The sequence below is a fragment of the Mchenga conophoros genome, linkage group LG1 (assembly GCF_057382185.1).
Source record: "Mchenga conophoros isolate Kocher_MC1m ecotype Shallow Benthic linkage group LG1, M_conophoros_male_GT1.1, whole genome shotgun sequence".
Taxonomy (NCBI): domain Eukaryota; kingdom Metazoa; phylum Chordata; class Actinopteri; order Cichliformes; family Cichlidae; genus Mchenga; species Mchenga conophoros.
The window spans coordinates 6,650,933-6,677,860 of record NC_140526.1 but is presented as its reverse complement, the minus strand read 5'-3'; the positions used below and the strand labels follow the sequence as shown (position 1 = coordinate 6,677,860).

General features: G+C 40.4%; 1 protein-coding gene across 1 annotated transcript; it reads right to left on the bottom strand.

The window, feature by feature from the left end:
• Window positions 1-1,011: 1,011 nt before the first annotated feature.
• On the bottom strand, window positions 1,012-26,402 carry neto2a (neuropilin (NRP) and tolloid (TLL)-like 2a). Its single transcript, XM_085292624.1, has 10 exons — window positions 25,890-26,402; window positions 21,302-21,358; window positions 20,895-21,038; window positions 17,723-17,971; window positions 17,192-17,239; window positions 16,526-16,653; window positions 12,252-12,480; window positions 5,053-5,166; window positions 4,796-4,926; window positions 1,012-2,933 (listed from the first exon to the last, which is right to left on the bottom strand). The coding sequence occupies exons 1-10, from the start codon at window positions 25,897-25,899 to the stop codon at window positions 2,187-2,189; spliced, it is 1,857 nt and encodes a 618-aa protein (XP_085148750.1). The 5' UTR covers window positions 25,900-26,402; the 3' UTR covers window positions 1,012-2,186.
• Window positions 26,403-26,928: the final 526 nt, after the last annotated feature.

Here is a 26,928-nt window from a genome sequence, read left to right as displayed (position 1 = left end):
TGACCACCTAAAAGCAGAGGTTTTGGCAGATCCCTGCAAAAGAATGGCTGAACGTGAAAAGAAACAACATGTTGCAGTGGCTCAAAGTCCAGACCTCAACCTGATTGAAATGCTGTGGCGAGACTGCAAGAAAGCTGCGTATAGAAACGAATACCTGCAGACCTCAATGAACTCAAACAAAGAATAGTGGAACAAAATTCCTTCACAAAGATTTTAGACTCATAATGTTCAGAAAATGATTACTTGCTGCAGGCTGTACTTAGTTTTTCACAGTACTGCATACTTTGGCTGACTGTTATTTGTAGTGAGCTGTGAGACTTTGTGAAATCTGCTCTACTGTATCTCTATTGTAGGGCCTGCCTTACGATATAAAGCGCCTTGAGGTGACTGTTGTTGTGGTTTGGCGCTATATAAATAAAATTGAATTGAATTGTTCAAGAGTGATTTCAGCATAATGTATTGATTAATATCATTAGATTGAATCCCGAGACAGCACGTGTAGGTGTCACTGTGTAGGTGACCAGCCCAATGCATAAAGGAATTAGCATCAATAACGGCCAAATACTTTAAGACTGTGTCATAAGCTTTTAACAAGGCAAACACATCATGACAGCAAAGCAAATAAGAGAGCAAGTGAGAGACAGAGTGAGAGGCAAAGAGAAAATAATAATCTGTAAATATTAATTAAGCTTAATTGGTCTTTGGTGGTCAGGAAGCAATGCATTATGCATTCTACTCAAAAAGTCTTTTAAGCACAACAGATGATGGAAGTGGAATTTGTCAGCTTTTGATTATTTGTGTTCAACTTAAACTCAATCTTAAGGTTCGCACAACTCAGGGAATAAAGTATCCCCACAGCCCCTTTTGCATCAAAGCAAACCAAAACACTTTGCATAGGCTGTGTCTGTTCTGCCTGCATGTCACAAAGTGAATCTTGTCCTGACATCTCCAGCCTGAGCAGAGTTACTTTTATGTTTTTTTTGGTTACAGCGAACAGAAACACTCACACGGTGAGGTGAATAAGCTCTCATTTAATTCAACAAAATGAAATTATACAACTAGTGGTTAAAATCATAATTGAGTCCCAAGTAGGCTACATGTCTGTCACTGTAAGGAAACAGGTTGTGCTTGTTTTACACACTCGATTCATGGGGACACAGAGGAATTACATTTTCTCCTTTTAAGGGTAGGGGTTTGGAGAGGCATGGCAGAGAGAGGCTATCTTGATTCAAGCCAGGGCTCACATCCAAATATTTATATCTGATAAATGATCACTCAAAGTCTGAATCCTCTTATGCTATAAAACTCACAGAGCAGAAATAGTCTTTTTCTGTATTTTTTAGCAAAATAAGACAGTCTCTTCATGTGCTCTTCCTGAGGAGAGACTGAATGAAGTGTACCTTCTGTATATGTGAGGTAACCATGAAAAATACATAATTATTATAGTAATATCACATAATTATCATCGCCATCTTCATATTTAGTTGATCATTATTGATAACAACAACTTCTTCATCTTCCACCTCATCATCAACACAACATGTCATGGATGAGTCACCTTCATAAAATCGTCTGAGCAACAAATAAAAAAGATCAAAGAGTTAAAAGCCAAGCATCATCGTGAGGCTGGATACATACTGGTCTTAACGGTACAGTACACTGACAAAAATAAAGACTCAAATAAATTATTAGAAGACACACTATCGATCATATATCATATATCTGTGCATGGCAGGTGAATAAATGCAAAAAGTCAGTCTACAACATCTCTCCAGGTTTCTCTCTTTCTGTGTTTGAGTGGTAACCCAACAGAGAGAAGTCTGGGTCTACATGCGAGAACATTCTCCTAGAAGTCTCTGATGGAAGGAGATGTTTATTGAGTATAAGACTGCAGAGACCAGATGTCTCCACACTTTGTGCACTCCGAATCATTCAGTATCCTGAAGAACAGAACCAGTAGTTATGTCAGATTTTTTCCCCACTTCCTTTTAGTTCTTTTGATCCATTCTTCCCAAACCTACACATGAGAATGAGAGGAGTCCTCGAGATTTAACCCACAATACCAGTGCTTGAAGACCAATGGCAGAAGAGCACGCAGGAGTAATCAGTTTGGAATTATAGTCCTCCTGTCTTGCATTCTTTAGATGATCGACCTGCAAGATCTGTTTCCATTTCTTTTCTTCCATCTAAAAGTCCATGGACATCGAGCGCTGTTGTGGATCAACTATGGTGGTACTGTTACGAGCACTGTTGCCACGAACACTGAGGGTTCCACAGGCTCCTCCCATCCCACCAATACCTCCAGCGATGCCACTAGGCCCTGCCATGCTCATGGCTCCTGCCATACTCATTCCACCACCCATCCCACCACCCATTGCCACTCCTCCCGTTATACCCACCGCTCCACCAATTGCTCCTCCTGCAATCCCTGATGCTCCTCCTCCTCCCATTGCTCCTCCACCTGCGGCTCCTCCACCCACTCCTGTTGCACCGCGCCCATAAATCTCACATGTGGTCTCCTCTGTGACTCGGTCCTCAATGACCTGCTGGTCGCAGTCGTGAGTCTGTGAGTGCTGCTTGTAGCCATAGCAGCTCTTCTTATAGCTGGCTGTGGAGTTGAAAGTCTTCATGGGTGGCGGCTTGGAGAAGTCGTTGTGGTAGGACAGCTCCATCGAGCTCAGAGTGGTGCGGCTGTGTTTCATACTGCCACCGCCAGTAGCCACAGAGCCTTGTGAACCACAGTGGTGCTCGTGGACGCAGCGGGACATAGTGGAGGAGCGCCGCATCTTGTGGAAGCTGTCCAGCTCCTCAGAAAGGTCAGCTAAGTCAGAGGACATCTCTTTGTCACGCAAAGAGAAGAGCTCGTAGTGGGGAGGGTCGAAGACCTCCTGGAATCCAGCCTTATTGAAAACACCAGGACGTCGAGCTACAACCTTGAAAAGAAAAAGATCCATTCAGACGATACACTTAAGTGATTACCAGGCCACTGGTTGTCCACTGTGATGCAGCATGAGCATATATCAAGACAATAGAAGGAATAACCATTTTAAGTCTTAAAACTGTCAAAAAAAATGTAATAAATGTGCTGCTTGAAGCACTCTGAAAACTAAATCTCTCCTTTTCCTATATGAGTGATTTGGTCCAATGTGGACAGAGATTTAATTATTTTCCCCTTTTCATCAGGACCTCTCCAACATTAGACACTTCAAAACCTTGGGTTTTAAATCAGAATGAATTTGTACTTTTATGTGTCTCATTTCTTACTCAAATCATCTCATTTTATGCTTCTTTTTCTTTAATTTTATCATGTCTTCCTATGTTTTTATCTCTTTTGATTATCTGAAATGTACAGCACCTTGGTTGACAGTTGTTGTTTTAAATGTGCTATATAAATAAATTTGACTTTGACTAATTTATCACATGAGACATTTATGTATGTTTTCTTTTTTGTGCTGATTAACTGGATGGGTGTCAGCTGGGAAATGCCAGTTAAATGTTAAATCTGAAACACCTAACTCTGAATCTTCTCTAACTTTCTCCACTTAAACAGTCATGTTTCTAAAATGGTAAAACAAGTACTTAAGCACTTGTTTTAGTAAGTACCTTTTGTGCCATAAACATGAATGAATAATTTAACTCAATGCACATTATTTGCTTGCTTTTTAATATATATATTTTATATCCATTTAAAGCATGAGTCAAAAGGAGAGTACTCCTTTTTAGGGTCTCCACTTTGAAAAATGTTCAGCACTCACTCAGGGAGAAATCCATTATGGGAGAGTCAGACTCCAATACTTCTGGCCACCTCAAGACAGCCATAAAGTAATGCTTACTGAGTAAGTAATGGGTTCTGGGAGTTATGAGGCATCATAGAGTGATGTAAAAATAGATGGAAAAGGAAGCTTAAGAGAAAATGGTGTAACATAAGAAGATATTACAATGCGACTATACATTTCCTATCTCATGTACTGGATTATTTATGACATGTGGTGAAATCTAAGCATAAGCTTTTTTTGTTTTCTGTCTTTAGAGCTACATTCGTTTCCAACTTGTAAGTAATTCCATTGCTTTTAATATTGTATCATCTTTTTAGGCTCCGACATCTCTTAGTTGAATGAAAGTCATGAAAGTCCAACCACCGTCTTTGGACCTAATAGATCATAGAGATGACGCAAATCCCCCTGGGTCTGCCTTGAGTTGATCCCCGGTTAGGCCCTCCTGACTCGATTTCCTGAATGCTGCAGTTTTATCGTGGGAGATGTTGATTCCTGTGCATGAGAGTTTCTATAGATAGGTGTAAATATGGGCTGTTTTGATACACAATGTGATGAGGTTGAGAGCCATACAGGGGTAAAGGGGTGGGGGGATGATGGGAGGGGTTCACATGGTGTGTTTTCTGTCTTGCTCACTTTTTTCTTTTTTTTTTCCTTCTTTTTTTTGAGTTATTTGTTTTTGTTTTTTTTTTGTTTGCTTTAAAAAAAATCTGTAATTATTAATGTTGCTATGCTGTTATTATTATTGTTGTTATTATTATTATTATTATTATTATTATTATTATTATTATTATTATGCTTGTATTTTCTGTGTTTGGTTTTCAGATGTCTGAGGTTAACCTTGAAAGGCATAGATACAAGTTGTGAGTTTTCTGTTTGTTTTTTTGCTTTGTTTGTTTGTTTGTTTTTATTTGTTTTCCAATTTAAAAATGAAAATAAAGCTTGGGGAAAAAAAAAGAAAAGTCAAAAAAAAAATAATGAAAGTCCAACTACAACCAATGGCAAAACAAAGACTGTATTACCTTTTTTCTTGGCTGTTTCATTTGGACCAGGATGGAGATGATAAGAAGAACAAGAACTATGCCTGATGAGACGCCGATAACGGTGCCATGGGTCTTAGTGATCTGATGAAAAAGCCCCTTAGATCGCTTCTCTGTAGCAAAAAGGTTAACGAGAGGGAAAAAAGCAATGAAAACTGGGAAATTTAAAAGCAAATCCAAACTCTACAAACATGCCATGTAAATCTTAATCAGCTAGCTGGAAGAAAGAAGATAATCACCTTTGCAGTGGTTTTCATCCCATGGGTAGACACAGTTCTGAACGCCATTGCAGACCAGGGAGTTGTTAATACACATGTTGCTGTGACAGAAGAAAGTATTGTCGTTGCAAGGAGCTGCAGGCAAAAGACAATACACCGAGATAATGGAATTTAGAAAAAAAGAAAACATCTGTCTAACAGTGCTGAGTAAAAGATGACTACACTGTGAAAAGGACCAGAAGCTATTTTGATGATAACAATAAAACAATAACAATAAAAGAACAATCATTTGGCTGTGGAAATCTGTAGAGGCCCGTAATAAAAGATGAAATGTTCTATTATTTTCTGAAACACTGGAGGTCTAATGGAGACACAGTACACATAAGGCCATGCATCATCATTTCCTGCACACATAACATCGGAGTGACGAGGGGAGGAGATGACGGCTTCACTAAACTGCAGCCATCACGTCAAGAGACTCTAACAGAGGGGAGACAGAGAGCAGGTGGAGAGGGGGAATAGGGAAAAGATGAAAAGAAAGGCAGAGGTGGGGATGTGGGGGCAGAAATGGCTTCGGTTCATCATGGGGGTGCAGGTGGTTAGGCAGGTGCCGCGAGACACAGCACATTAAAGCAACTTTCAGCGTATGAAGACTGTGATGGCAGAGACAGAGATGGCTGGTAATTGAGGCTGGCTGCTGGGCTCAGGAGACCGATGCACTTCCAGTCAGCAGGAAGACATGCAAGGCTGAAAGAAGATGCAGATGACTGCATACTCGTATAGACAAGTTTGGAGCTGCAGCAAAAGCCAATTCTTATCTGCCAAGTGGAACTAGAGATGGGTGATGTGGAAACTGGGTTTAGGTTACTTAAGGATATTTATAGAGTATTTTGTTTATTAGTCCAGAGGAATTGTTTAGCAGACAGAATATTTTAACACTAATAGTTGGTTAATATTTCACAAAGTCCTCTATATAACAAATGGAAAATTCATGTCGGGTTGTAAAGAAACAGGAGTGTGCAACTAAAACTTCTTATTGAGTCTAATACAAAATAAGGGAAATTAGAAAACCTGATCTTTGTGAGAGCAGCCCTATATTATAAACACTTTTAACGCCAAGTGTGTCATATTCGATACATGAGTTTCTGTGTGGTTCAGTGTGTTTTCCCCCCAAAAAATCTGATCATATGAATCATCGGACACATGCATTGCCACTGTAAAAAACTGCACAGAAATACCAGGAGCAAAACTAAAACTAAACTACTACTAAAACTAATACATGCAAATTATTATTTTATTTTTCTTTAATTTGTCAGAAGGTTCAATAAACACTCTAGTTTCTAAAAATTTGAATTTTATGGTAATTATTTCATGGTTCAAGCTTTACAGGGTTAAAACAGCTGATGAGTAGTATGCTTTCATTTAATTTGTTTCCATTTCAGTTGCCAACAATAACAGAAAATGATGTCTACAGGATATTTTCTTCATCTAATTTCAAGTCGGTTTTACACTAAATCCATTAGTATCCAATTATTTGTATAAGACGTGTCGTATATCCTGGACAGGATGGCGCAGGCACAGAAACAGCCATTCACGCTCACATACACGACAAACAGGAATCACTGAGTAACAAATGGGAGTTCAGAGAGGGAAAACATGCCAAGTCCACACTGAGAGATTCAAAGCCAGAACAGTGCTAAGCACACTGTCCAATCCTAAAGCTCATAACTTGTGCAAAATATGACCCAATCAGATTTGTCCTGTTCAGTTGAGTAAAGGATGTAACAGAGAATAGATTGGAATAAAGTAATGATAACATAAAAAACAAAAACAATTATGATTAATGTATGCCTCATATTTATACTTCTTTGTTCAATTCAATTCAATTCAATTCAATTTTATTTATATAGCGCCAAATCACAACAAAAGTCGCCTCAAGGCGCTTCATAGATACAGAGAAAAACCCAACAATCATATGACCCCCTATGAGCAAGCACTTTGGCGACAGTGGGAAGGAAAAACTCCCTTTTAACAGGAAGAAACCTCCGGCAGAACCAGGCTCAGGGAGGGGCGGCCATCTGCTGCGACCGGTTGGGGTGAGAGAAGGAAGACAGGATAAAGACATGCTGTGGAAGAGAGACAGAGGTTAAAAACAGATATGATTCAATGCAGAGAGGTCTATTAATACATAGTGAGTGAGAAAGGTGACTGGAAAGGAAAAACTCAATGCATCATGGGAATCCCCCGGCAGCCTACATCTATTGCAGCATAACAAAGGGAGGATTCAGGGTCACCTGGTCCAGCCCTAACTATATGCTTTAGAAAAAAGGAAAGTTTTAAGCCTAATCTTAAAAGTAGAGATAGTGTCTGTCTCCCGAATCCAAACTGGAAGCTGGTTCCACAGAAGAGGGGCCTGAAAACTGAAGGCTCTCCCTCCCATTCTACTTTTAAATACTCTAGGAACAACAAGTAGGCCTGCAGAGCGAGAGCGGAGCGCTCTAATAGGGTGATATGGTACTACAAGGTCATTAAGATAAGATGGGGCCTGATTATTTAAGACCTTGTATGTGAGGAGCAGGATTTTGAATTCAATTCTGGATTTAACAGGAAGCCAATGAAGGGAAGCCAAAACAGGAGAAATATGCTCTCTCTTTCTAGTCCCTGTCAGGACTCTTGCTGCAGCATTTTGGATTAGCTGAAGGCTTTTCAGTGAGTTTTTTGGACATCCTGATAATAATGAATTACAGTAGTCCAGCCTGGAAGTAATAAATGCATGAACTAGTTTTTCAGCGTCACTCTGAGACAGGATATTTCTAATTTTAGAGATGTTGCGCAAATGGAAGAAAGCAGTCTTACATATTTGTTTAATATGTGCGTTGAAGGACATGTCCTGGTCAAAAATGACTCCAAGGTTCCTCACCGCGTTACTGGAGGCCAAGGTAATGCCATCCAGAGTAAGAATCTGATTAGATACCATATTTCTAAGATTTTCAGGGCCGAGTACAATAACCTCAGTTTTATCTGAATTAAGAAGCAGAAAGTTAGCGGCCATCCAGGTCTTTATGTCTTTAAGACATTCCTGCAGTTTAACTAATTGGTGTGTGTTATCTGGCTTCATGGACAGATAGAGCTGGGTGTCATCTGCATAGCAGTGAAAATGTATGCTATGTCTTCTAATGATACTGCCTAAGGGAAGCATGTATAATGTAAACAGAATTGGTCCTAGCACTGAACCCTGTGGAACTCCATAATTAACCTCAGTGTGTGAAGAGGACTCTCCATTTACATGCACGAATTGGAGTCTATTAGATAGATATGATACAAACCACTGCAGCGCAGTACTTGTAATACCTACAGCATGTTCTAATCGCTCTAATAGGATATTATGGTCGACAGTATCGAATGCTGCACTGAGGTCTAGCAGGACAAGCACAGAGATGAGTCCACTGTCAGAGGCCATAAGAAGATCATTTGTAACCTTCACTAAAGCTGTTTCTGTGCTGTGCTGAGCTCTGAAACCTGACTGAAACTCTTCAAATAAACCATTCCTCTGCAGATGATCTGTTAGCTGTTTGACAACTACTCTTTCAAGGATTTTTGATATGAAAGGAAGGTTGGAGATTGGCCTATAATTAGCTAAGACTGCTGGGTCTAGAGATGGCTTTTTGAGTAAAGGTTTAACTACAGCCAGCTTGAAGGCCTGTGGTACATAGCCGATTATTAGAGATAGGTTGATCATATTTAAGATCGAAGAATTAATTAATGGCAGGACTTCTTTGAGCAGTTTTGTAGGAATGGGGTCTAAAAGACACGTTGATGGTTTGGAGGAAGTAATTATTGAAGTTAACTCAGAAAGATCAATTGGAGAAAAAGAGTCTAACTTAACATCAATGGTACTAAGAGTAGCTGTAGATAATATTACATCTGTGGGATGATTATTGGTAATTTTTTCTCTAATGATAAAAATTTTATTTGTGAAGAAGTTCATGAAGTCATTACTAGTTAACGTTAAAGGGATGGTTGGCTCAAAAGAGCTCTGACTTTTTGTCAGCCTGGCTACAGTGCTGAAGAGAAACCTAGGGTTGTTCTTATTTTCTTCAATCAGTGATGAATAGTAAGATGTTCTGGCTTTGCGGAGGGCTTTCTTATAAAGCAGCAAACTATTTCTCCAGGCTAAATGATGATCCTCTAGATTTGTGACACGCCATTTCCTCTCCAGATTACGAGTCATCTGCTTTAGGGTACGTGTTTCAGAATTATACCACGGAGTCAGGTACTTCTGATTTGAGGCCTTAGTTTTCACAGGAGCTACAGTATCCAGAGTCGTACGTAGTGAGGAGGTGAAATTATTAACAAGATAATCGACCTCTGTTGGGGTAGCGTTCAGATAGCTGCTTTGCTCTGTGTTGGTACAGGGCATTGGAGATGATAACAGTGGGTGGATTATATTCTTAAACTTAGTTACAGTGCTTTCAGAAAGACATCTACTTTGATAAAGTCTACTCTTCACCGCTGTGTAATCAATTATTGTAAAAGTAAATGTTATCAGGAAATGATCAGACAGGAGAGGGTTTTCAGGAAACACTGTTAAATGTTCAGGTTCGATGCCATATGTTAAAACAAGATCTAGAGTGTGATTAAAGTGGTGGGTGGGTTCTTTTACATTTTGAGAGAAACCAATTGAGTCTAATAACAGATTAAATGCCATGTTGAGGCTGTCATTTTTAGCATCTACATGGATGTTAAAATCACCCACAATAATTATTTTATCTGAGCTCAGAACTAAATTAGATATAAAGTCTGAGAAATCAGACAGAAACTCTGTGTAAGGCCCAGGTGGACGATTTGTTGAGCCCAAAGGATGAGCATGCTTTTAAAATGGTGTTCACAAAGATAAATATTGTTCCTCTTCGCATGCAGTACAAAGCAAAATCTGTCTCTTATGGCTTGTTCGCTTCTCCAAACTGTCCCTTCCAAGCTCCCCTGAGTAAATCATTCCACCCCTTTTTCCTCTCTCTTTTTTTAAACACACAAGCTTAGCGGCTGTGTGCACACACACTCTCTGAGTCTTTATCACAGCTGAAACAGACTCTAGTTTGCTCTACTAGTTTCAACCCTCTTCCAAGGTCCATTGTGATGAGGGCTTTGTGCCTCCACTTGCTTCCTCTGCCTCAGGGTTAAATAACTTTGACAGCGGGACATGCATATGGGCATGTATGTGAGGTTGTGCATGACAGAGTATGTGTGCGCTGGAGTGTGCTCTCCTTCTATTTCCCAGTGAGAAAGTAGACAGGGTCGCTCCCCTGACACCGCCATCACTTCCAAACCGATTATGTGTCTCTCGCCTTCAAAATGTAGTTTCTAGGAAGGTGTCAACAGCACTTCACCCTCACAGCCTCTCTCCTCACACAAGGACATAACTCATCTGAGTGTGTGCATTGTGTGGCCGTGTGTTTATATAATAAGGCTTTCATGTGCCTGGTTTACATTTCATAGGGGATTCTGCTGGAAGATTAAAGCACATGACGGAGTGCAAAAGGCACAACTCATCTTGTACTAAGTGACAAAGATTAATTGTTCCCTCTGACCTCCAAGCAAACTTTAAGCCAGTCGCTGACTCTGACCAAATAAAGTTTAGGAGTTCTTCAGGCGTCTTCAGACTACTCTGAGATGAACTGTGTGTTACTCAAAGTCAGAATTAATGAGGATCCAAATGATCTTAAGGACTCTTCAAGTAAAAAAACAAAAAGAAAAGCACTCTTGCTGAATCTAAAAGCCTTCAAGTTGCGACTGCAATTGCTATGGGTTTGCTGATGAAAACAACATTAGCATTCACACAGGGCTTGGGAAGTGTGCAGGAGAATGTAGCAATTAATATTTCAGTCCATTCAGGCATTTAATGAAAATATTACAGTGTGCTAACAGAAAACTGTTTTCTGCCTGGCAATTTCTTTCTACTTTATACGCAACCTTTGGCAGCATTTGTCTGAAAATCTCTTGTACTTCAAAAGTGATGAAGCCCAAACTGAAATTACTTCCATTAACCCCATGCAGCATTTCCTTTTACCAAAACAGAGAAATAAATTTCTAGTTTCCTTTTGTAAGTGACCTATAATAAACACAGTATGATGCGGTGACATGCATATCAAGAAACTATTTGATACTTTCAGTTACTTAAAAATGCTGGAGTTAATAATTGGTTTTCTCATATCTGCGGTCTAAACATGGCGCAGCGTAATTAGCTTTCCTTGCTGAAATGCCACTTCAGTGTCTGCTGCTGACTGCTGATGCAAATAGAACACAGGACCTCATAAATCAACTGTTTTTACGACTGCTCGTGTGTGTGGGGTTGATAATTTAGGGCCTGGAAGATCCTGAAAGTATCAACATGTATTTTCTCTTTACGGATGGGAATTGAGAACTGGTTCCAGTTGAGAAGAGGCACCAGATTCTCCAAAGTTTCCGTTTCTTTTATTAGTATGAACACATTTTTATGAAACTTGCTGAATCTAAAACACAAGGCAGCAGAACTTTTTGCATGCCCGAGTCACATGTAAGCGTTTTTCTTCTGTTTATTGAATGTGTTTGGACTCAAATAGTAAATCAGCCATGCTAATGCTGAAAACCTGTGAAGGCTTTTTTTCCTTTTTCCTAAACAGGAAAATGACAAAGACTCATTAGGGAAGTGTTAATGAATCACCAAACCAACAAGCAGAATTGATGATGGCAACAAAATCTTATCTATATAAATCCCTACGGCTTACCCGTTCTTAACAGAGAACTATTCAGCCAAAGAGGGCAAAGAAAACTACAAATCACACTCCTAATAAACAAATAATAACACAAAACTGTTATATTTTATCTTATTTGTCAGCTTAAAAAAAAGCTAGAGATGGTTAAATCCCTTTAATTAGTCAATATCTACAGAGATGCATAAAGTGCTGTTCAACAGCAGCGTTAAACCCGCAGCAGAATGCCGGGTTTGATGCCGTAAAAATTGTCTAGCTCACAGTTTTTATACGTGTGGTCAGACTGAGCCCGTTCTGTGTATTCCAGATGGCATCCAGAAACTGATGTCTTATGCTTGTTTTGTTTTTTTAACAGCATAACAAATGGCTCTAGGCCAAATACTCAACCATGTGGAAGTTCACATGAGGAAACAAGATGTTAAAATGCTGGGTCCAGGCTGAATTAGTATTGTCAGGAAGACTGGCACTCACGATCAATAAATGATGTGAACAGCATGCGGAAGCGACTGAGTCGGCTCTTCTCGTCGGCCCACATTCGTACGACTCCCATGTCGTTGTTAAGCATCACATCGTTAGCCACGGTGCTGCAGAACTTGGCCTTGAGGTTTTCAATGGCACTGCTGCCATCGTACACAGCCACGAAGTTCTTCTTACACTCATTGGAATGCTCCATCTGGTAGTCTATGAAGCGCAGGTAGATCTGGGGATGCACAGGAGATGCAAATCAAATGAAATTCACAGCGATACATCACTTCGCTTCACTGCTGTCTAACCATGACAGCAGACTAACTTTACTTTTTATGTCAGCAAAGTGTGAAAAATATTCATTAAATCAGAAAACCCAATATAGCAGACACGGAAGATGTTCAGACACTCGTAATAAACAAAACACAGATAAGAGAAGAACCCCGTGAACCTGTGAATTGTTATAAAGCCCTTCCTTAGAGCATGTAGGTATGGAGGAAGGATAAAGAGTTTAACAGATGGAAAGAACATAGATTTACTTCAACAAAGTAAATCTAATTCATCCAGGTTGTGATACATATAGCAATGTATAGCAATGTGTAAAAGTAAATCTGAGAATATGGAGCAGCGTGCTCTGTGTTCCTCACACACTGTTTTTTTCATGGTTCTCTTCAGAGAATGCCGCAGGGAGGAAAGACTAGTGAGCTGAAGCTGCAGCTCTCCTGGCATTGAAAGTCTGGGCTCAGAATGAAATACTAATGGTGTGTTCACCTGGTCAGAAAGTCAGAAAATTTCAGCTTTCCAGAAATTGCAGTCAAACACAAGTATCAAAACACCTTGTATTTATCATGTTGTACTGACCCAAAATTTAATGGGATTTTTAAAAACCTGACTGAAATGCACTAGTTTGTCCTTGAACATCGCATTGATTCTCAGCCTATAACAGTTTCACCTGGTTATAGCATGAAGCACAAAGAAGCAAGTCATAAAGAATAAGCCAGTTACAAAACAGATTTAATAAAAGCTACTTTCAGCTGCTCCCTTAGTCACAAGGGGTCACGCTAGAAGGTAGTTCTACATGTTTGATCTGCCACATTTTAACACCAGACACTCTTGCTGACACAACCCCATTGAGATATGTGGGTCTCCTTACTGGACTGAAACAGGACCTTTGACTTGTTAGAGAAACGTGTAAAAATGCTAGACTATGCAGCCAGTAGAAAGCATCCTCAATACAGTTTCTTTATTCATATAATTTTGTTACTACACCTGTGCTTTTTCTACAATAACACTACTACTGAGATACAACTTCACTTTGAGCCTGTGCCCTGTTTATGAATGTCTTTCTTACAAACTGGACATAAAGGAAGGTGATGACATGTAAACCTGCATTTTTGTCTAATTACCACTAGGGGGTGACTCCCTATTATAAAGCAGCCTATGAGAAAATACATAGCTATTGCAAACCAATTAATGACCTCAATCAGTAGTTTTACATCAGTTAATTTTCATTATGCTAACATGGATCCATGCTGAGTAAAATAAACAACAAAGCAGGTTATGCTTTAGGATGTGGCTACCTTGACACTATATGAGGGTGCAACACTTTCCATTTCTCAGTCAGAGCCACCTCTTGCACCCAATGTGTGTTTCCAAAAAAATTGGTGACGGTTAAAATGCCAGCCAAGCTTCAAAATTAATTTCACAAACCAGTGGGTTTTGTCACAGTAGCAATGTCCATCTTATCTTTACAGTCTATGTAGCCAGCACAGCATAGTTTGCTTATTATTAAGCCCAAGTATATAACTGTGTTTCATTTCAGCTCCCACTGTGAGTAACTGCATAGCACGAGTCAACAAATTATTCTGCGCACAAGGAATAATGACATGATAAAATCATGACCATGGCTCAGATTAAATTTCAGCACATTTAGCTCGCAGACACCGGTGAGCAGGCAGCAGTTAAATAGCTGCTGAGCCTGTTGCTCTTTTCCTTTTGCGTCATTGAGCTAATGTCTGGCCACTAAACTCTGTCCTTCTACTAAATTCAGATCATCTTCACTTCTGCTTCACACTGCACGTGATGAATCAGTGAAGCGATTGTGGAGGCTACTTTCTATGCAAGTAAGAAAAGAATGCGTGTCCATGCAAATCGTGTATGAATAAAATATTACTTTCCTATATACATATCAGTATTTAATGTGCATAGGTAATTACTTGTACTGTGTGAATGGATACTGTGTAATTTGTGACTGAATGCATCTGCCACTTTATACTTAATAGGATGTGCATGAATTTGTGTGCATTAGTGTATTGAGCCCAGTGAGCAGCCCAGGAGTGTGTGGATGACTCATTTAGTCACTAGGGAGAAGCAGAGCAGCAATGAATTAAGGCTAGCCAGGTTGCGGTTGTAATTCCAATGAGATTTTTGATATCTAGTCATAAATATCAGAACTTATCACTGGGTTTTCACTCTTGGCCTGAAAATATTGCCTACTCGTGAATCTCCAGGGCCACACTAAATAAAATTCGCCTGCACTGCTTTTTCCCATGCTGCTTATCTGTGTATTTGCAATGCTCACACCTATTATGTTTTAAATTACAGCCACAGTACAGACAAGACTGCCAGAAGTGTTGTTCTCAATGAAAGGAGCGCACAATGCTACTGTATGTATTACCGTTACATATTTAAATGTAAATAATTTATAGACTCACTCAGATTTATATCCACCGATCAGCCACAACACTAAAACCCCTGGAAGGTAAAGTTAATCAGCGGTCATTGTGCTACAATGCAACCTGCCTAGGCATTCATGTGGATGTTACTTTTTTACATGCTAGCCATTCAAATGTGACAAAACTGGCTCAAAAATGTGGCAAAAAACACGTCTATACAAGAGGTTTACTTAAATAGGTGAGGGGTGCCATAGCTGTAACAGACTGAGTACACTCCAAGGAAATAACACTCTCAACACCAACTGCACCGCTACGTTGTAAAAACTGCTCAGCAGCAGCTCAAGGAACATGATTAAAAAAAAGAAAAAAAAAGTATTGAGTTGACTCTGCGTGAATTGGCACAAACCTGATCTACCGACACCCACAAACCACCTCCTAGGCGTCCCCCTTCAGTGGTAAACAGTAAACAGGTGGTTTGTCGGGTTGTGGTTTTACATCTTCTTGGCTGCATGTTTACTTATTTACTTGATATTCTTACAGAGAATATCAAAAATAGTTTCCCAGTGACACAAAAATAGATAAAAGAAATGTGTAATAGCATCACAATAGTAATAGGTGAATGTGCAAAGAATTAATGGTGCAAAGACAGAGAACAGTAGGAAGGTGAAGCAATGGAAAGTGGGGCACACTGAACAGACTGGCAGTATACAAGATGATTTCAGAGTTTACTTCATGACTGTTTAGATATTCTGAGTCGTTCCTATTCTTGTTTGTACTCCAAGGATCCCCCCCACACACACACTCGCTTCAACTCCTTTCAAGTCCTCATGGTAAAATTCAAAATTACTTCTCCTCAGATTTCTTTTCATGGATGACTATTCATATCTATTCTGGGATTAACTGCATTTGTTGCAATGAGATTTTTGTATCATTTTCATGCGATCTTGGACAGGATTCATGCAGGTTTTTGTCATTTCCACAGTTCCATTAGTGGCCAAAATAAATATTCTGAGCTGGGGTGTGAACAGAGCCCCTGTGCTCTTACAATTCACTGAGAAAGATGTGTAACCTCAATTTTCAGTGACGCTGAGAGGCGTGAAATGATTAAACACAACTGAGAGAAACATTACTGATGCTTTAGATGTAAAATTTCTGTCTTTCTGTGGCGCTAACTCAGTATGTTGCCAGTGTAACAAATATCCCCAAGAGAGATGAATAAAAACCCTTTAATGTTATTCCACTTTATTTTGTAGTGAGAATGGAGGATGTTTAGAGATTTTATTTATTCAAGGTGTGCATTTGTCTGGCATAATGAAATGGGTTTGAACATGACTCATTCAAGCAGAAAGATAGACACCAGCTAGATTTTAGTGTTTAGAAAGCACAACAATGGAGCTCGAGCAGGATAGAAAAAATGTGTTAAGGATTGTACCTGGTTACTGACTAAAATTAGTCAGTTTATTTGCTTGTTTTATTCAATTTTAAATCATGCTTTTTATTTGTTCTTGTTTCTAATGTCTCTGTAAAGCACTTTGAATCACCTTGTTGTTGAATTGTGCTATACAAATAAACTTGCCTTGCCTTGCCTTGCCTTACTGTACTGACCTTGGACTGAGAAGGAGCCTTGATTGTCCAGATACAGTCCAGGGCATCACCAGGCTTCACTCGTTTTTCTTCCTCCACCTGACTGGAGCGGATAATCCCGTCCCATCCACCAACATTAAACTGGCATTCTGCAGAGAGACAAAAGAAATGTGGAGGAGAAACATTAAAAAAAGAAAAAAAATGAAAGGAGAGAAGGGTGTAAAATAAAAAAGTCAAGAATGGGGTCACATGGATGTACATAAAAGAACCAAATAGAAAAAAAAAGAGCAGAGGATAACAAGAAAAATGGTTATTATGAAAAGAAACACATGACAAACAGAGGGACAGATAATGGATTTTATTGAGGAAAGAAAAGGATTTAAGGCTGAACTGAAGTCAGCAGCATTAGGAAAAAGGACAATAAGAAGACAGAGAAACAAAGAGAGAAAGGCAGGGAGGGAAGAGCAAGATAAAAGAGGTGTGTGTTCATTCTTTCGTGTTCTTTAATTTGTACATGTGTGCTCATGTACGTCCTTTCAATTCATATACAGTCGTATGCCTGTCAAGGTACATTTACGCATTCAGCATTAACGCCAGTGCCTGAGATAGCCTCCGGTAAGCTTCTGAGCACAGAGGAGCTCTTCAAAAAGGATCGAACGCAAACCTGCAAAATACTGAAGAGCTTACCTGGGATGGGGTTTAGCAGTCCACCCACGTGCAGATGAAAATCAGGGTCTGAAATGATAAGATTTGGATGGCACATTACTCTCAATCCACATAGCAGAAACAGGTAAGAAGAGAACACAAGATAAGATCACATTAACGCATCCTAGATAAAGCAGAAAGGAGGTCTGTTTGGAGCTAATATCTGTCACCTGATGGGAGGCACTGATTTCTGGGCATACTGGGTTTAGATTTAGAAGGCTCTGATGTTGGACTTGTCTCTATTGAATCTATGAGAGAACTGTGGATGTCCATTCTGTCTTTTTTCATCATCTTTCACTGGTAATGAACACAAACAAGATGGGAAAGGGGGGAAGATAAGTATTCCTTTTGATATATGGAGATCAGATTCTCCTTTATGTTTTGGGATAAAAGCAAACTAATCAGATCCTGTTCTTCACACATCTTGCTCAAAACCTTTGATGTGTACAAAAACGTGCTTTCACACTCTGTGCCATTACATTCAGTGCAAATGTGCCGTTCGGTTGCTTGTACCTGCAATAAAGGTGTACTCGATTCGGAATCCAAGGCCTTCCAGCTCCTCGTCGCTGGTGAACTTAACCCACATAAAACGTCCTGTGGATGTGACAATCTCTGGATTCTTTCCCCCACAGAAGCGATCAATAAGTGGAGAGAAACCAAATGGCCCATCACGTATTTCGATGTGATCGAAGCGACACTCAAACGATGGCTCTATGTAGTAGTTCTTATCAAAAGACAGCTGAATCCTTTGTCTAGGAAGGGCTTTGGCAAACAAGGGAGCAGAGAGAGAAAAGAAACAAAGGGAGAAAATCTGTGAAAAGAATACAATTAAGTCTTTCCTTTAGAGGACGCAGATAATCTGGGTGGTGACATGAACTTTTTAGAAGTTGGCTCAGAGCAAGGTGCAGATTATAAAGTCTTGTAAATCCTGTTCCACATTGCTGACTGTTAATTTCTGATACTTAGCCATGCTAAATGTTTACTGTATGTAAATGTTTCTTAAGGTTGTATTCAGGCATGATATTCTATTTCTAGAGAGAACCAAAATGATCAAGGAAAATGTGACAAGTGGCCCACAAGAAAGTGGTTTGACTACTGAAAAGTAGCACTGAATTAAAAATGATCAATCCAAACGAAAGTGTTTCCTGTCTCTGTACAGGCTGCATTACTGAGGACTTTCAGAGTAATTTCTGCTATTCAAACTATGAATAATGACCAATATTAGCACATGTGGTGTTCACCCCCGAATATGATGGTCTAACTCAAAATCCATCCATCCATCCATCCATCCATCCATTCATCCATCCATCCATCCATCCATCCATCCATCCATCCATCGCAGACAAGTTTTAGCTTAGATTTTATACTTTCAAGTTATGCTACTCAGTCTGTTTACAGTGCATTCCCTGTGTGCATACATCACTCAGAAGAATACATATACAGACAGGTGACAAATTAAAGGAAAACCTACAATGAGAAAGTAAGTAAATAAGTCAAATTTATTTATATCTTTTCACAGATAAAAATCACAAAGTGCTTCACAATACAGAAGGCGATTTTGTTTGCTGGGGAAATATTTGGCATGTATAGTTTGAGCCCACTTCTCGCCTCAGAAGAGGTTCACTTCAAATCAGTACAAAGTTGCTCTGAGCATTTCTGAGTCTTCAGTGTATGATGACACATTTCTGTCTGGACTGGAGCGGTCTCTTCAAGGACGAAAATGCTCTATCCATAAGGTATAAGGGTGCACTGAATGAGTATAAAAATTATGTGAGTCACATTTGATTGCCTTTGCATTACCCAATCTTAACCCAGCTGAACGCCTACGACAGACTTCGGACGGAGATGTCAAGCAGTGCTCTCCAACCATCATCAAAGCACCAAATGAGAGAATATATCTTGTGACAAAGTTGTTCATCCTTCCAGTGGGTTACAGAAACTTGTATGATCAATGTCATTTTCTGACAGGTGTGCAATGGCCCAACACTAAAATATTCTATTCTGCACTTTTCCTTTAATGTGTCACCCATGTGTATGTGGACACACATGACCACAGCATCCACAAATGGAGCCACTGTGGGATATGTCAGCACTGCTGTCACTGATTTTGTGAATACACAACACTGCAGTCACAGCATGAACTCTAGTTCACAAGTTCATCTGTCATGCAGATCCAGATGAATGTACTGAATGTTTGTTGCACTTTAATACCATGCCTTCCCTCCCCGCATACACACACACACACATAGTCGGTTGCAAGGGCAATTCATGCCTTCAGAGATGAATCATACTAAAAAGAGATGTTGAGGGTGAGGGCGTGGGGCTCTCAATCATGCCAAGCTTGCAGAAGCAAAATGCACCCAGGAAAAGAGAAAAAAGAGCAAGGTCAAGGGTGGTACATGTGTATGGCACAGAGAACAAGTGAACTAAAATAACCAAAGTGATTCTCTTTTCCCTGTGTGAGTTTTTGCTTCTGTTCTTGCCTTTGAATTTGAACCTTTCTGCTTGAATGAGCAGCCTGTATGCCTGCACTTCCTGCTATGAGTGCATTCACTCCCTGATGTGTTGAGTCTCATTTTCTCTATAAATTTCCATCTCCTTCTCTCTCTCTCTCTCACACACACACACACACACACACACACACACACACACACACACACACACACACACACACACACAAACACACATGTAAATGACACAGCTTGATACGTAAAGAGCAGAATGTATAATCACTGAGCTGATGAACTCTGGGACATGACAATCAATGAGGCTCACTAACCACAGTTTATGATTACAAAGCGATCTGATTAGCTCTTCTACCAAACGTGAGCATCCATCTCGCTGCGATTCAGACTGAAAGGCTGAACACTGGAGCCTGAATATGAATATGACTAAGGCCATTCAGGACTAAATAATAGTAAATGATAGGTTCCATCTGTGGTGTCCCAGGCCTGCTGCGAGGTACTACTGCACACATCAGTAGGCTTATTCACCAACAATAGGTCTGAGCTTGCTTTGTCCACAGGGGGAGCACTTGAGCCATATGAAAAATCTATTCTCCACCACAGAAGGTAAAAGCACGCATCTCATCAGCATGAGAGCCTGTACTTTAACTTCATGGATAAACAGTTCATCAGTTTAGAAAACACATCAAGCAGCATCCCAGACCGCATCTCCTATAGCTACTAATGATGCTTTCCGTTATGTTTCCCGTGCGGCAGGAAACCAAATTACTGATGGGTGTGATATTTCTGGTGAACACTAAAGCTGACAAGAATGCCTACAATTCAGTGATATGCCATCAGAGCTCAGTTGTGTAGCAGATGTTCATCTCTTTTATATTTTACTTCAATAACCGAATCTTTTGCCAATAAAGATGAGCACACTGTAGCACTGCTCTGATGAGACCAGAAGTCAGGCGCTACCCACAATACGCCACTCTCCATCATTCTCAAAGGGTATCTGTGTGCTGAAACAAACTCCGGATGGCTCATTTGGAAAAATGTCAGGCTGATTGCCCGCTAGCAAAAGAACAGAAAATCAGATAGGAGCGAGGTTATATAAAACAATACCAGTCAGGCTAATGACATTCACTGAAGGAGGCAACACGCTGAAAGGCGGGAAACTGTGTCAGCTGTTCTGGCGCTATGGAGCAGAAGATGAAACATTAGTGATCTGGCTTTACCTTCCAGGATGTAAACACACTCCTTATTGGGTGGATAGGGGTTTGGGTAGTTTGGGGAGGTGAAACTCCCGCCGTTGATGTTGCGGATCCACGTGCCACAGTCGTTCTGGTTGGGCCTCTGGCCGCCATAATCGCTCGGGGATTCTGAAATCAGAAAGACAGCGGGAAAAGAGAGAGCGACAGACAGATGGGGTATTGAGTCAAGGGATGAATGGGGGGATGATTGGAAGGCAAGGAGAGTATACGGAGGATTGGTGCAAGAAAAGGAACAAGCAGGCAGAGGCTATAAAGGGACGAGAGGCCTGAAGGAATTAATGTGATAAAAGTAGAGATAATGCCTCCTCATTTCACACTGGTTCGATATGGATGAAACAACATTAAGAGAAAATAGGAGTACCTGAGCTTACCTTTAGTTCTCTGTGCCAGAGCGAAACCCTCTTCTATTAGAAAGAAGAGTACCCACGCTGTGAAACAGAGATATTACACATTAGTCACAGGTGACTTAAATTCTGTATTCATATCCTCGAGTTCATCAGCAGTAAAGCCACTGAACAGACACCGAATGTGATCGGCTGTGGTATTGATTTCCCCTGTGTCTGATGAAAGTGAAATATAGATCAATATCATTTTTAAGTACGTCTGTGATTGAATTAGTAAATTTTTTAAAAAAAGGTATGGCTGGAAAAGGAAGAGGAGAGCTGAGAGAGAAAAGTTAATGCAATAAGGGTATATCAAGAATGAGAAATGAGGAAGAATGAGGGAAAAAAACAGTCCATTATCAATACAAATTATTCATGGAAGGACAAATAGTGCACAGGCATCCTGGAAATAACACAAATCTAAGATGGAAAGTGAGAACTAGACATGAGGTCACCATTTCATTCATTGCTTTTCAGTGACTGGGTGTTGTGATATATCTGTGTTAATGATAGCCATATTGTCTCAATAAGAAATACTGATATCATGTTCATGTTTTTAAAGATTCATACAGTCATGGTTACAGACTTTTTCTCCAACCCCCATTTACAGTGTCATTTATTTACCGAAAACAGAAGCAAAAAGACACAATTAAGAAAGCTGTACAAAAATTAATTGGACCAGGAGATTTATTTTCATCAGCTTTTCCATAAATAGCAGTATTACATTTATTATGAGTCTGTTTGGCCACAATAGTGACACTCTACTACACACTATTATGACAGTACTTGTCATTCCGCGGCACAATAAACAAGGGCTACTGTGATTCTTTTCTCTAATTACACTGCATATTATTTCCATGTTAACTGATAAATTGTTGGTCTATAAAATGTCAAATAAATATTAATCTAAAAGATTGTTTACCTTGTCCTATAAGTACATTTTCACATATGACTATCAAAATGGTTTCAGTTGTTCAGGAATTCCACAGATGCTTAGCGAAACACGAAACGTGGAAGCAAAAGAATATCAATAGCAATAATAGTTTTATCTGCAACACTAAAGTGCAGTGCTAGTAGGCATTTTGGCTTCAGAAATATGTTGCTAATGACAACACTTAATGGAGATAAAGTTCAGTGTGAGATAAAGGCATACATGAAGAAATAATACAGCTAAGATTATATATAGATATGAATGGTGGGAATACTTGAATTAGTCACAGCTTTAAATGTACCTATACAGTGTGAACAGACTTGCAATGATACTTGTAGAGTTATTTAAAGGTAATTTGAATCTACCAACTCCACCTACTAATCTGCAGCCTCTGGGCACCAGAAAGATAAAGCATTCGCACAAAAAAATGGATACCGGGCCTCTGGGCCCACAGCGTTGATGAGAAGACAGGCATCTGGGCAGCGCATGGACACGGCCAATACATGGAATATGTTGTAGTACAATGATATCTGCGCTGAGAGCACGCATGTTACAGCTTCTGACACTGTCTTGCTCTGATAAGCCGCTGTAGACCTGATCCCCACTGAGTTCATAATAGGTTGGCCCGCTCACATCGAATAGGAGAGCAAGTGTGAGCGTGGCACATTGCATAATGGCACCCAGGAAGGACGGATGGAAGACTGACAGAAAGAGAGAGAAAAAGAAAAGAAGCGGGTATCTAATGAAGAACAATCCACATTTAACATGAGCAATGAACACAAACGTACCAGTGAGCCTAGATGCTTAGACTCATTTTGAAATGCACACATACAGAAACCCTCCCTCCCAGCTTCAGGATCTCATTACCTCTGTCTCCATTATCTTGCAGTGAAGTAGGTGGGAGTACGAACTACCACAGGCAATTTTGGAGAGCAGACCACCCAAATAACAGAGAGATGCTGCAAGCTCACACTGAGGCTTTTTCACTGAATAAGCCAGAATCTAAATTCTGAAGATATCTGAAACAATGCTGCCCTCCACAAAGCTAAAGTGTGCACAGTGGGAATCTCACCACACTCCGAAGGCCTTTTGTCAGAAGTTTTAAAACACAGACTTTGTAAGAAGAGTGCTTTTATCTGTAAAGACAGAGGGCTGCAGTGACTTAAATGTGTTTCAAGTCTATAAAAATGTAAACTCACTTAAATGGCAAAGGTTGCATAATTTATTCTGGTAGTTGTAACATATTTTGAAACAATATAAATAAATCAGCAGCTAAACAGGATTTCAGTCTTTGTCACTTCAACATCAAGAGAACAACTTGCAAATGTGTATAAAAACGGGTGGAGTGTGGAGATTATGAACATAGACACAACTTGTAAAAAAAATGAGTTAATGGGCTAACATCTTATGAAATAAAGCACTCTTTTAAAAATGTAGGTTGGGTCATCTCATCTCATTGACCTCTGGTCATTTTAAAGCACAAGAGGAAACGTTACCGCCGGTTTCAACCCTGCTATTCTAGGTCATGTCACTTCATCTTTACATCACTTCTCACTCTGGCGTCCAAACCAAGCAGAAGCTGGGCACAAACTGAGGTCACCGCAGCTTTCTGAACTGAAACAGAATCAGCAGCACTGCTGTACCCTACGGAGACACCCCCTGTTACACGGGTGGGAGAAATATCATTGCAGGCCCATGAGATACTATTGCCTGCCAATGATTTAGAGTGGCTTCAAGATGAATAACTTATGGGCACGAGTTAGAAGTGCCTGGGAATTAGATAATTCCCTTGTGGCTACAAGTACAAAGCAAAGGGACATAGAAACTAAACTGTCTTTATATTAGGGGGAGATGCAGAATTCTTTGTTTAATGGCCACACCAGGCAGAAATATCCTGCAGTTCATCATGGCTGTTGCCAAACAGTTGATAAGATATGAAAGTCTCTAAAAAGGCTTCAGTTTTACTCACACTGTAACCTGTGTAGTGAAATAGTGAGGTACATTCACCCAGAGAGGGTGCTGAAAGCATCAGAAAATCAACAGCGCTGGAACACACCGGACTATGCTGGCTATTAGACTCACCGCAAGCAGGATTGGTTTTCATGTATTAATCTGAGCATTTACAAACACACCTCAAAGTCAGCAAAGGCAGTTCCCTAGAAACAGCAGGTTAGTGACTTAATATGGACAGTAATGCTTGAAGCAGCTTTTATTTTGAAGTGCAAGGAACTCTAGCCTGTTCAGTAGTTTTTACTACTTAAAAATATTTTTCTTTAAGGTTTCTTTGTAAAGCTGAACTTAAAACACTATGTATCTTCTGGTCACTTATTATTAAGACGTGGTCAGGATAGAGTTACATGCCCAGAACTTGTTTTTTCATCCCCGTGTATTGAGCAAACCTCTTGCGGCCAAGCTACTTTCTGGCAGTGACGCTCTCCTCACCTTTGTTAGCGGTGGTTCGCTTTGCTGTTAAATCGTTTTCATGGCCTAAACCTCAGCGCCTCAGCGATGCAGTGAACTGCCCACACATGCAGACCCTTTTACAGGTTCGATGCACTTAATCGGCGTTGCAGCCTTGTGCTCCGGCGCGTGCCTCCTGTGCCAACGGCACGATCCTGTGGCTGCAGCGGGAGTCGCTCCGGCGGCAGCACGCGCGTGTGCGGGACGTCTGTGACTGGCTCTTAAACTTCGTCGTTTCCACCGCAGCAGAGAAGGAACTGGCCATGGTAGCACCCATTGACACCCCTAGCTGTAACCCGTGCATTACAAAGTAATATGAGAGTATATATTTTTAGGTTATTGATAACATATATTAAAACATATAATAGCTTTAAGTTTCCTTTTCTGGACAGATTTACGCTAGGCTACACTGTTTGTGACGAGTTGTTTTTATTACGCCTTATTGGAAGCAGTCAATGCGCGCTGACGGCTCGTATCGTTGCTGTGCGTTTTTTTAAAAAAAAATTGTATCTGACCTTTGCTGTCCACTATGATCATAAATCTGTTCCCACTGTTTACTGATTGTAAACTGAGTGCCGCACAGATTCTGTTTTTTTTTCTTGCACCACTGGACCATTACAATATAATAAAACCACAAAACTATTTTTATCGATTAAATGCTCAAAATACCAGATGATTAATGGTGTTCGCTTTTATTTATTTATTAAGTCTTTCTAATTAGCAGCGAATGTGCTCCGGTCGACTAAAGCCAATCAGACCTAACCAAACCCTGGAGGACCTGCGTGGTTTGAGCAGCAGAAGCTTGAACCAAGATCTGTCACAAGAGGGCAAGTAGATGCAAATAAAGGAAGAATGGAAATAGGTGTGACAGAAAGCAGGAAAAAAACCCGTTGAAAACTGTCTGTAAATTGCATCAGATTAAGCGAAAAACATTAAATTAACGAGGCGCATTTTAATATTCTAAAGCGCATCCATGGTTAATAGGCTATTTGAATTTCATGGCACCTTCATTCTGATGGGATCAAACCCCACAACCTGCAGTTAAACTGTCAGCTGCGCTAAAAAGAGAGGATTAAACGTTAAACATTATATCCAAGGTTGAAATGTGCTGTCGTCCGTGTCGTGGCCAAGGAATCAGACCTTGACGCGCACCTCGGATGACCGAGGGGCTCCTGTACAACTCACCTCTGTGCATTTCCTCTGACGATGTGATTCCTAACCCAAAAGCACCTTTTCTAAAAACGCCCTCCTTTTCTGACCATTGTAGGGGTCCACGAGGCTCTTCACAAAATCCAACTTTGCTTGGACAAAAGTAAATCCATTACGCAGAGCCGCGCTCCACCGAGCTCTTCTTCGGCGTTCCCTTTGCTGCAAGAAAAACCCCGCTGCGAGCCTTTCAGCCAGGCATTATTACAGCAAAAGCAGCCTGCAGTTGGACCACGGTGGAGAAGACATGTGGAGGATGGACTGATCCAGCTGGGCTGACGCGCTGTAAGGAGAGGAAGGTAGGTATCCAAAAGACGCAGACGGATGGATGATGGATGGAGAGTGACAGAGAGATGGAGACTGGGGAAGAGTATGGAGGAGGACAGCAGGAGGTGGTGGAGAAGAAGAAGAGTCCGTCTCTGCCAGCTCTCCGCCCGTGTCTGAACTAAGAAACGCTCCTGAACGAGGCTCATTTAAGCCGTGGGCGCTGCTTACATCAATGAGAGGCTTGTCAGAAACACGGTCAAGTTACAGACAACGCACACGGAGCTTTTCCGGTGAGGTATTTCAAAAATAAAGTTTCACTCGCGAACTTGTTGCGATTTTTAAAGAGAAAAGAGCATAAAAAATATCTGTTTATCTATCTATGGGGATAACACTGATTCAGCTATCCCGAATAATACAGTCATGGATAACTAATGTGCTAAATATTGCACATGTGGACACTGCTCTCATTAAGAAAGGGAATGACACGTTTTCCCCACGTTCAACTTTTGCTTGTTTCACTGGATGCTTTTATTTTTAAGGAAATATCATATTTCCGGTTCTGTAACGCTTTATTTGCTGCCTAGTCTAACACAGCGTGCAGCGCACCACCTACTGCTTTGAGTCCCCTTGTCTTCCTCACTGTATCTCTCCGTCAAACATTGTCTCTCTCACTCACACACACACACACACACACCGACGGCTGGCAATTGTCTATCAATACTGTAGTGTTTTTAATCAGTTGCAATCTGCT

Excerpts from the sequence above, each read along its gene's own strand:
- neto2a (XM_085292624.1), bottom strand. Across the intron at positions 17,972-20,894 it reads GTGTGTTTACATCCTGGAAG|CCCTTCCTAGACAAAGGATT; the intron begins GTAAAGCCAGAT and ends TGTTTGCCAAAG. Across the intron at positions 16,654-17,191 it reads ACTGCTAAACCCCATCCCAG|AATGCCAGTTTAATGTTGGT; the intron begins GTAAGCTCTTCA and ends GTCTCTCTGCAG.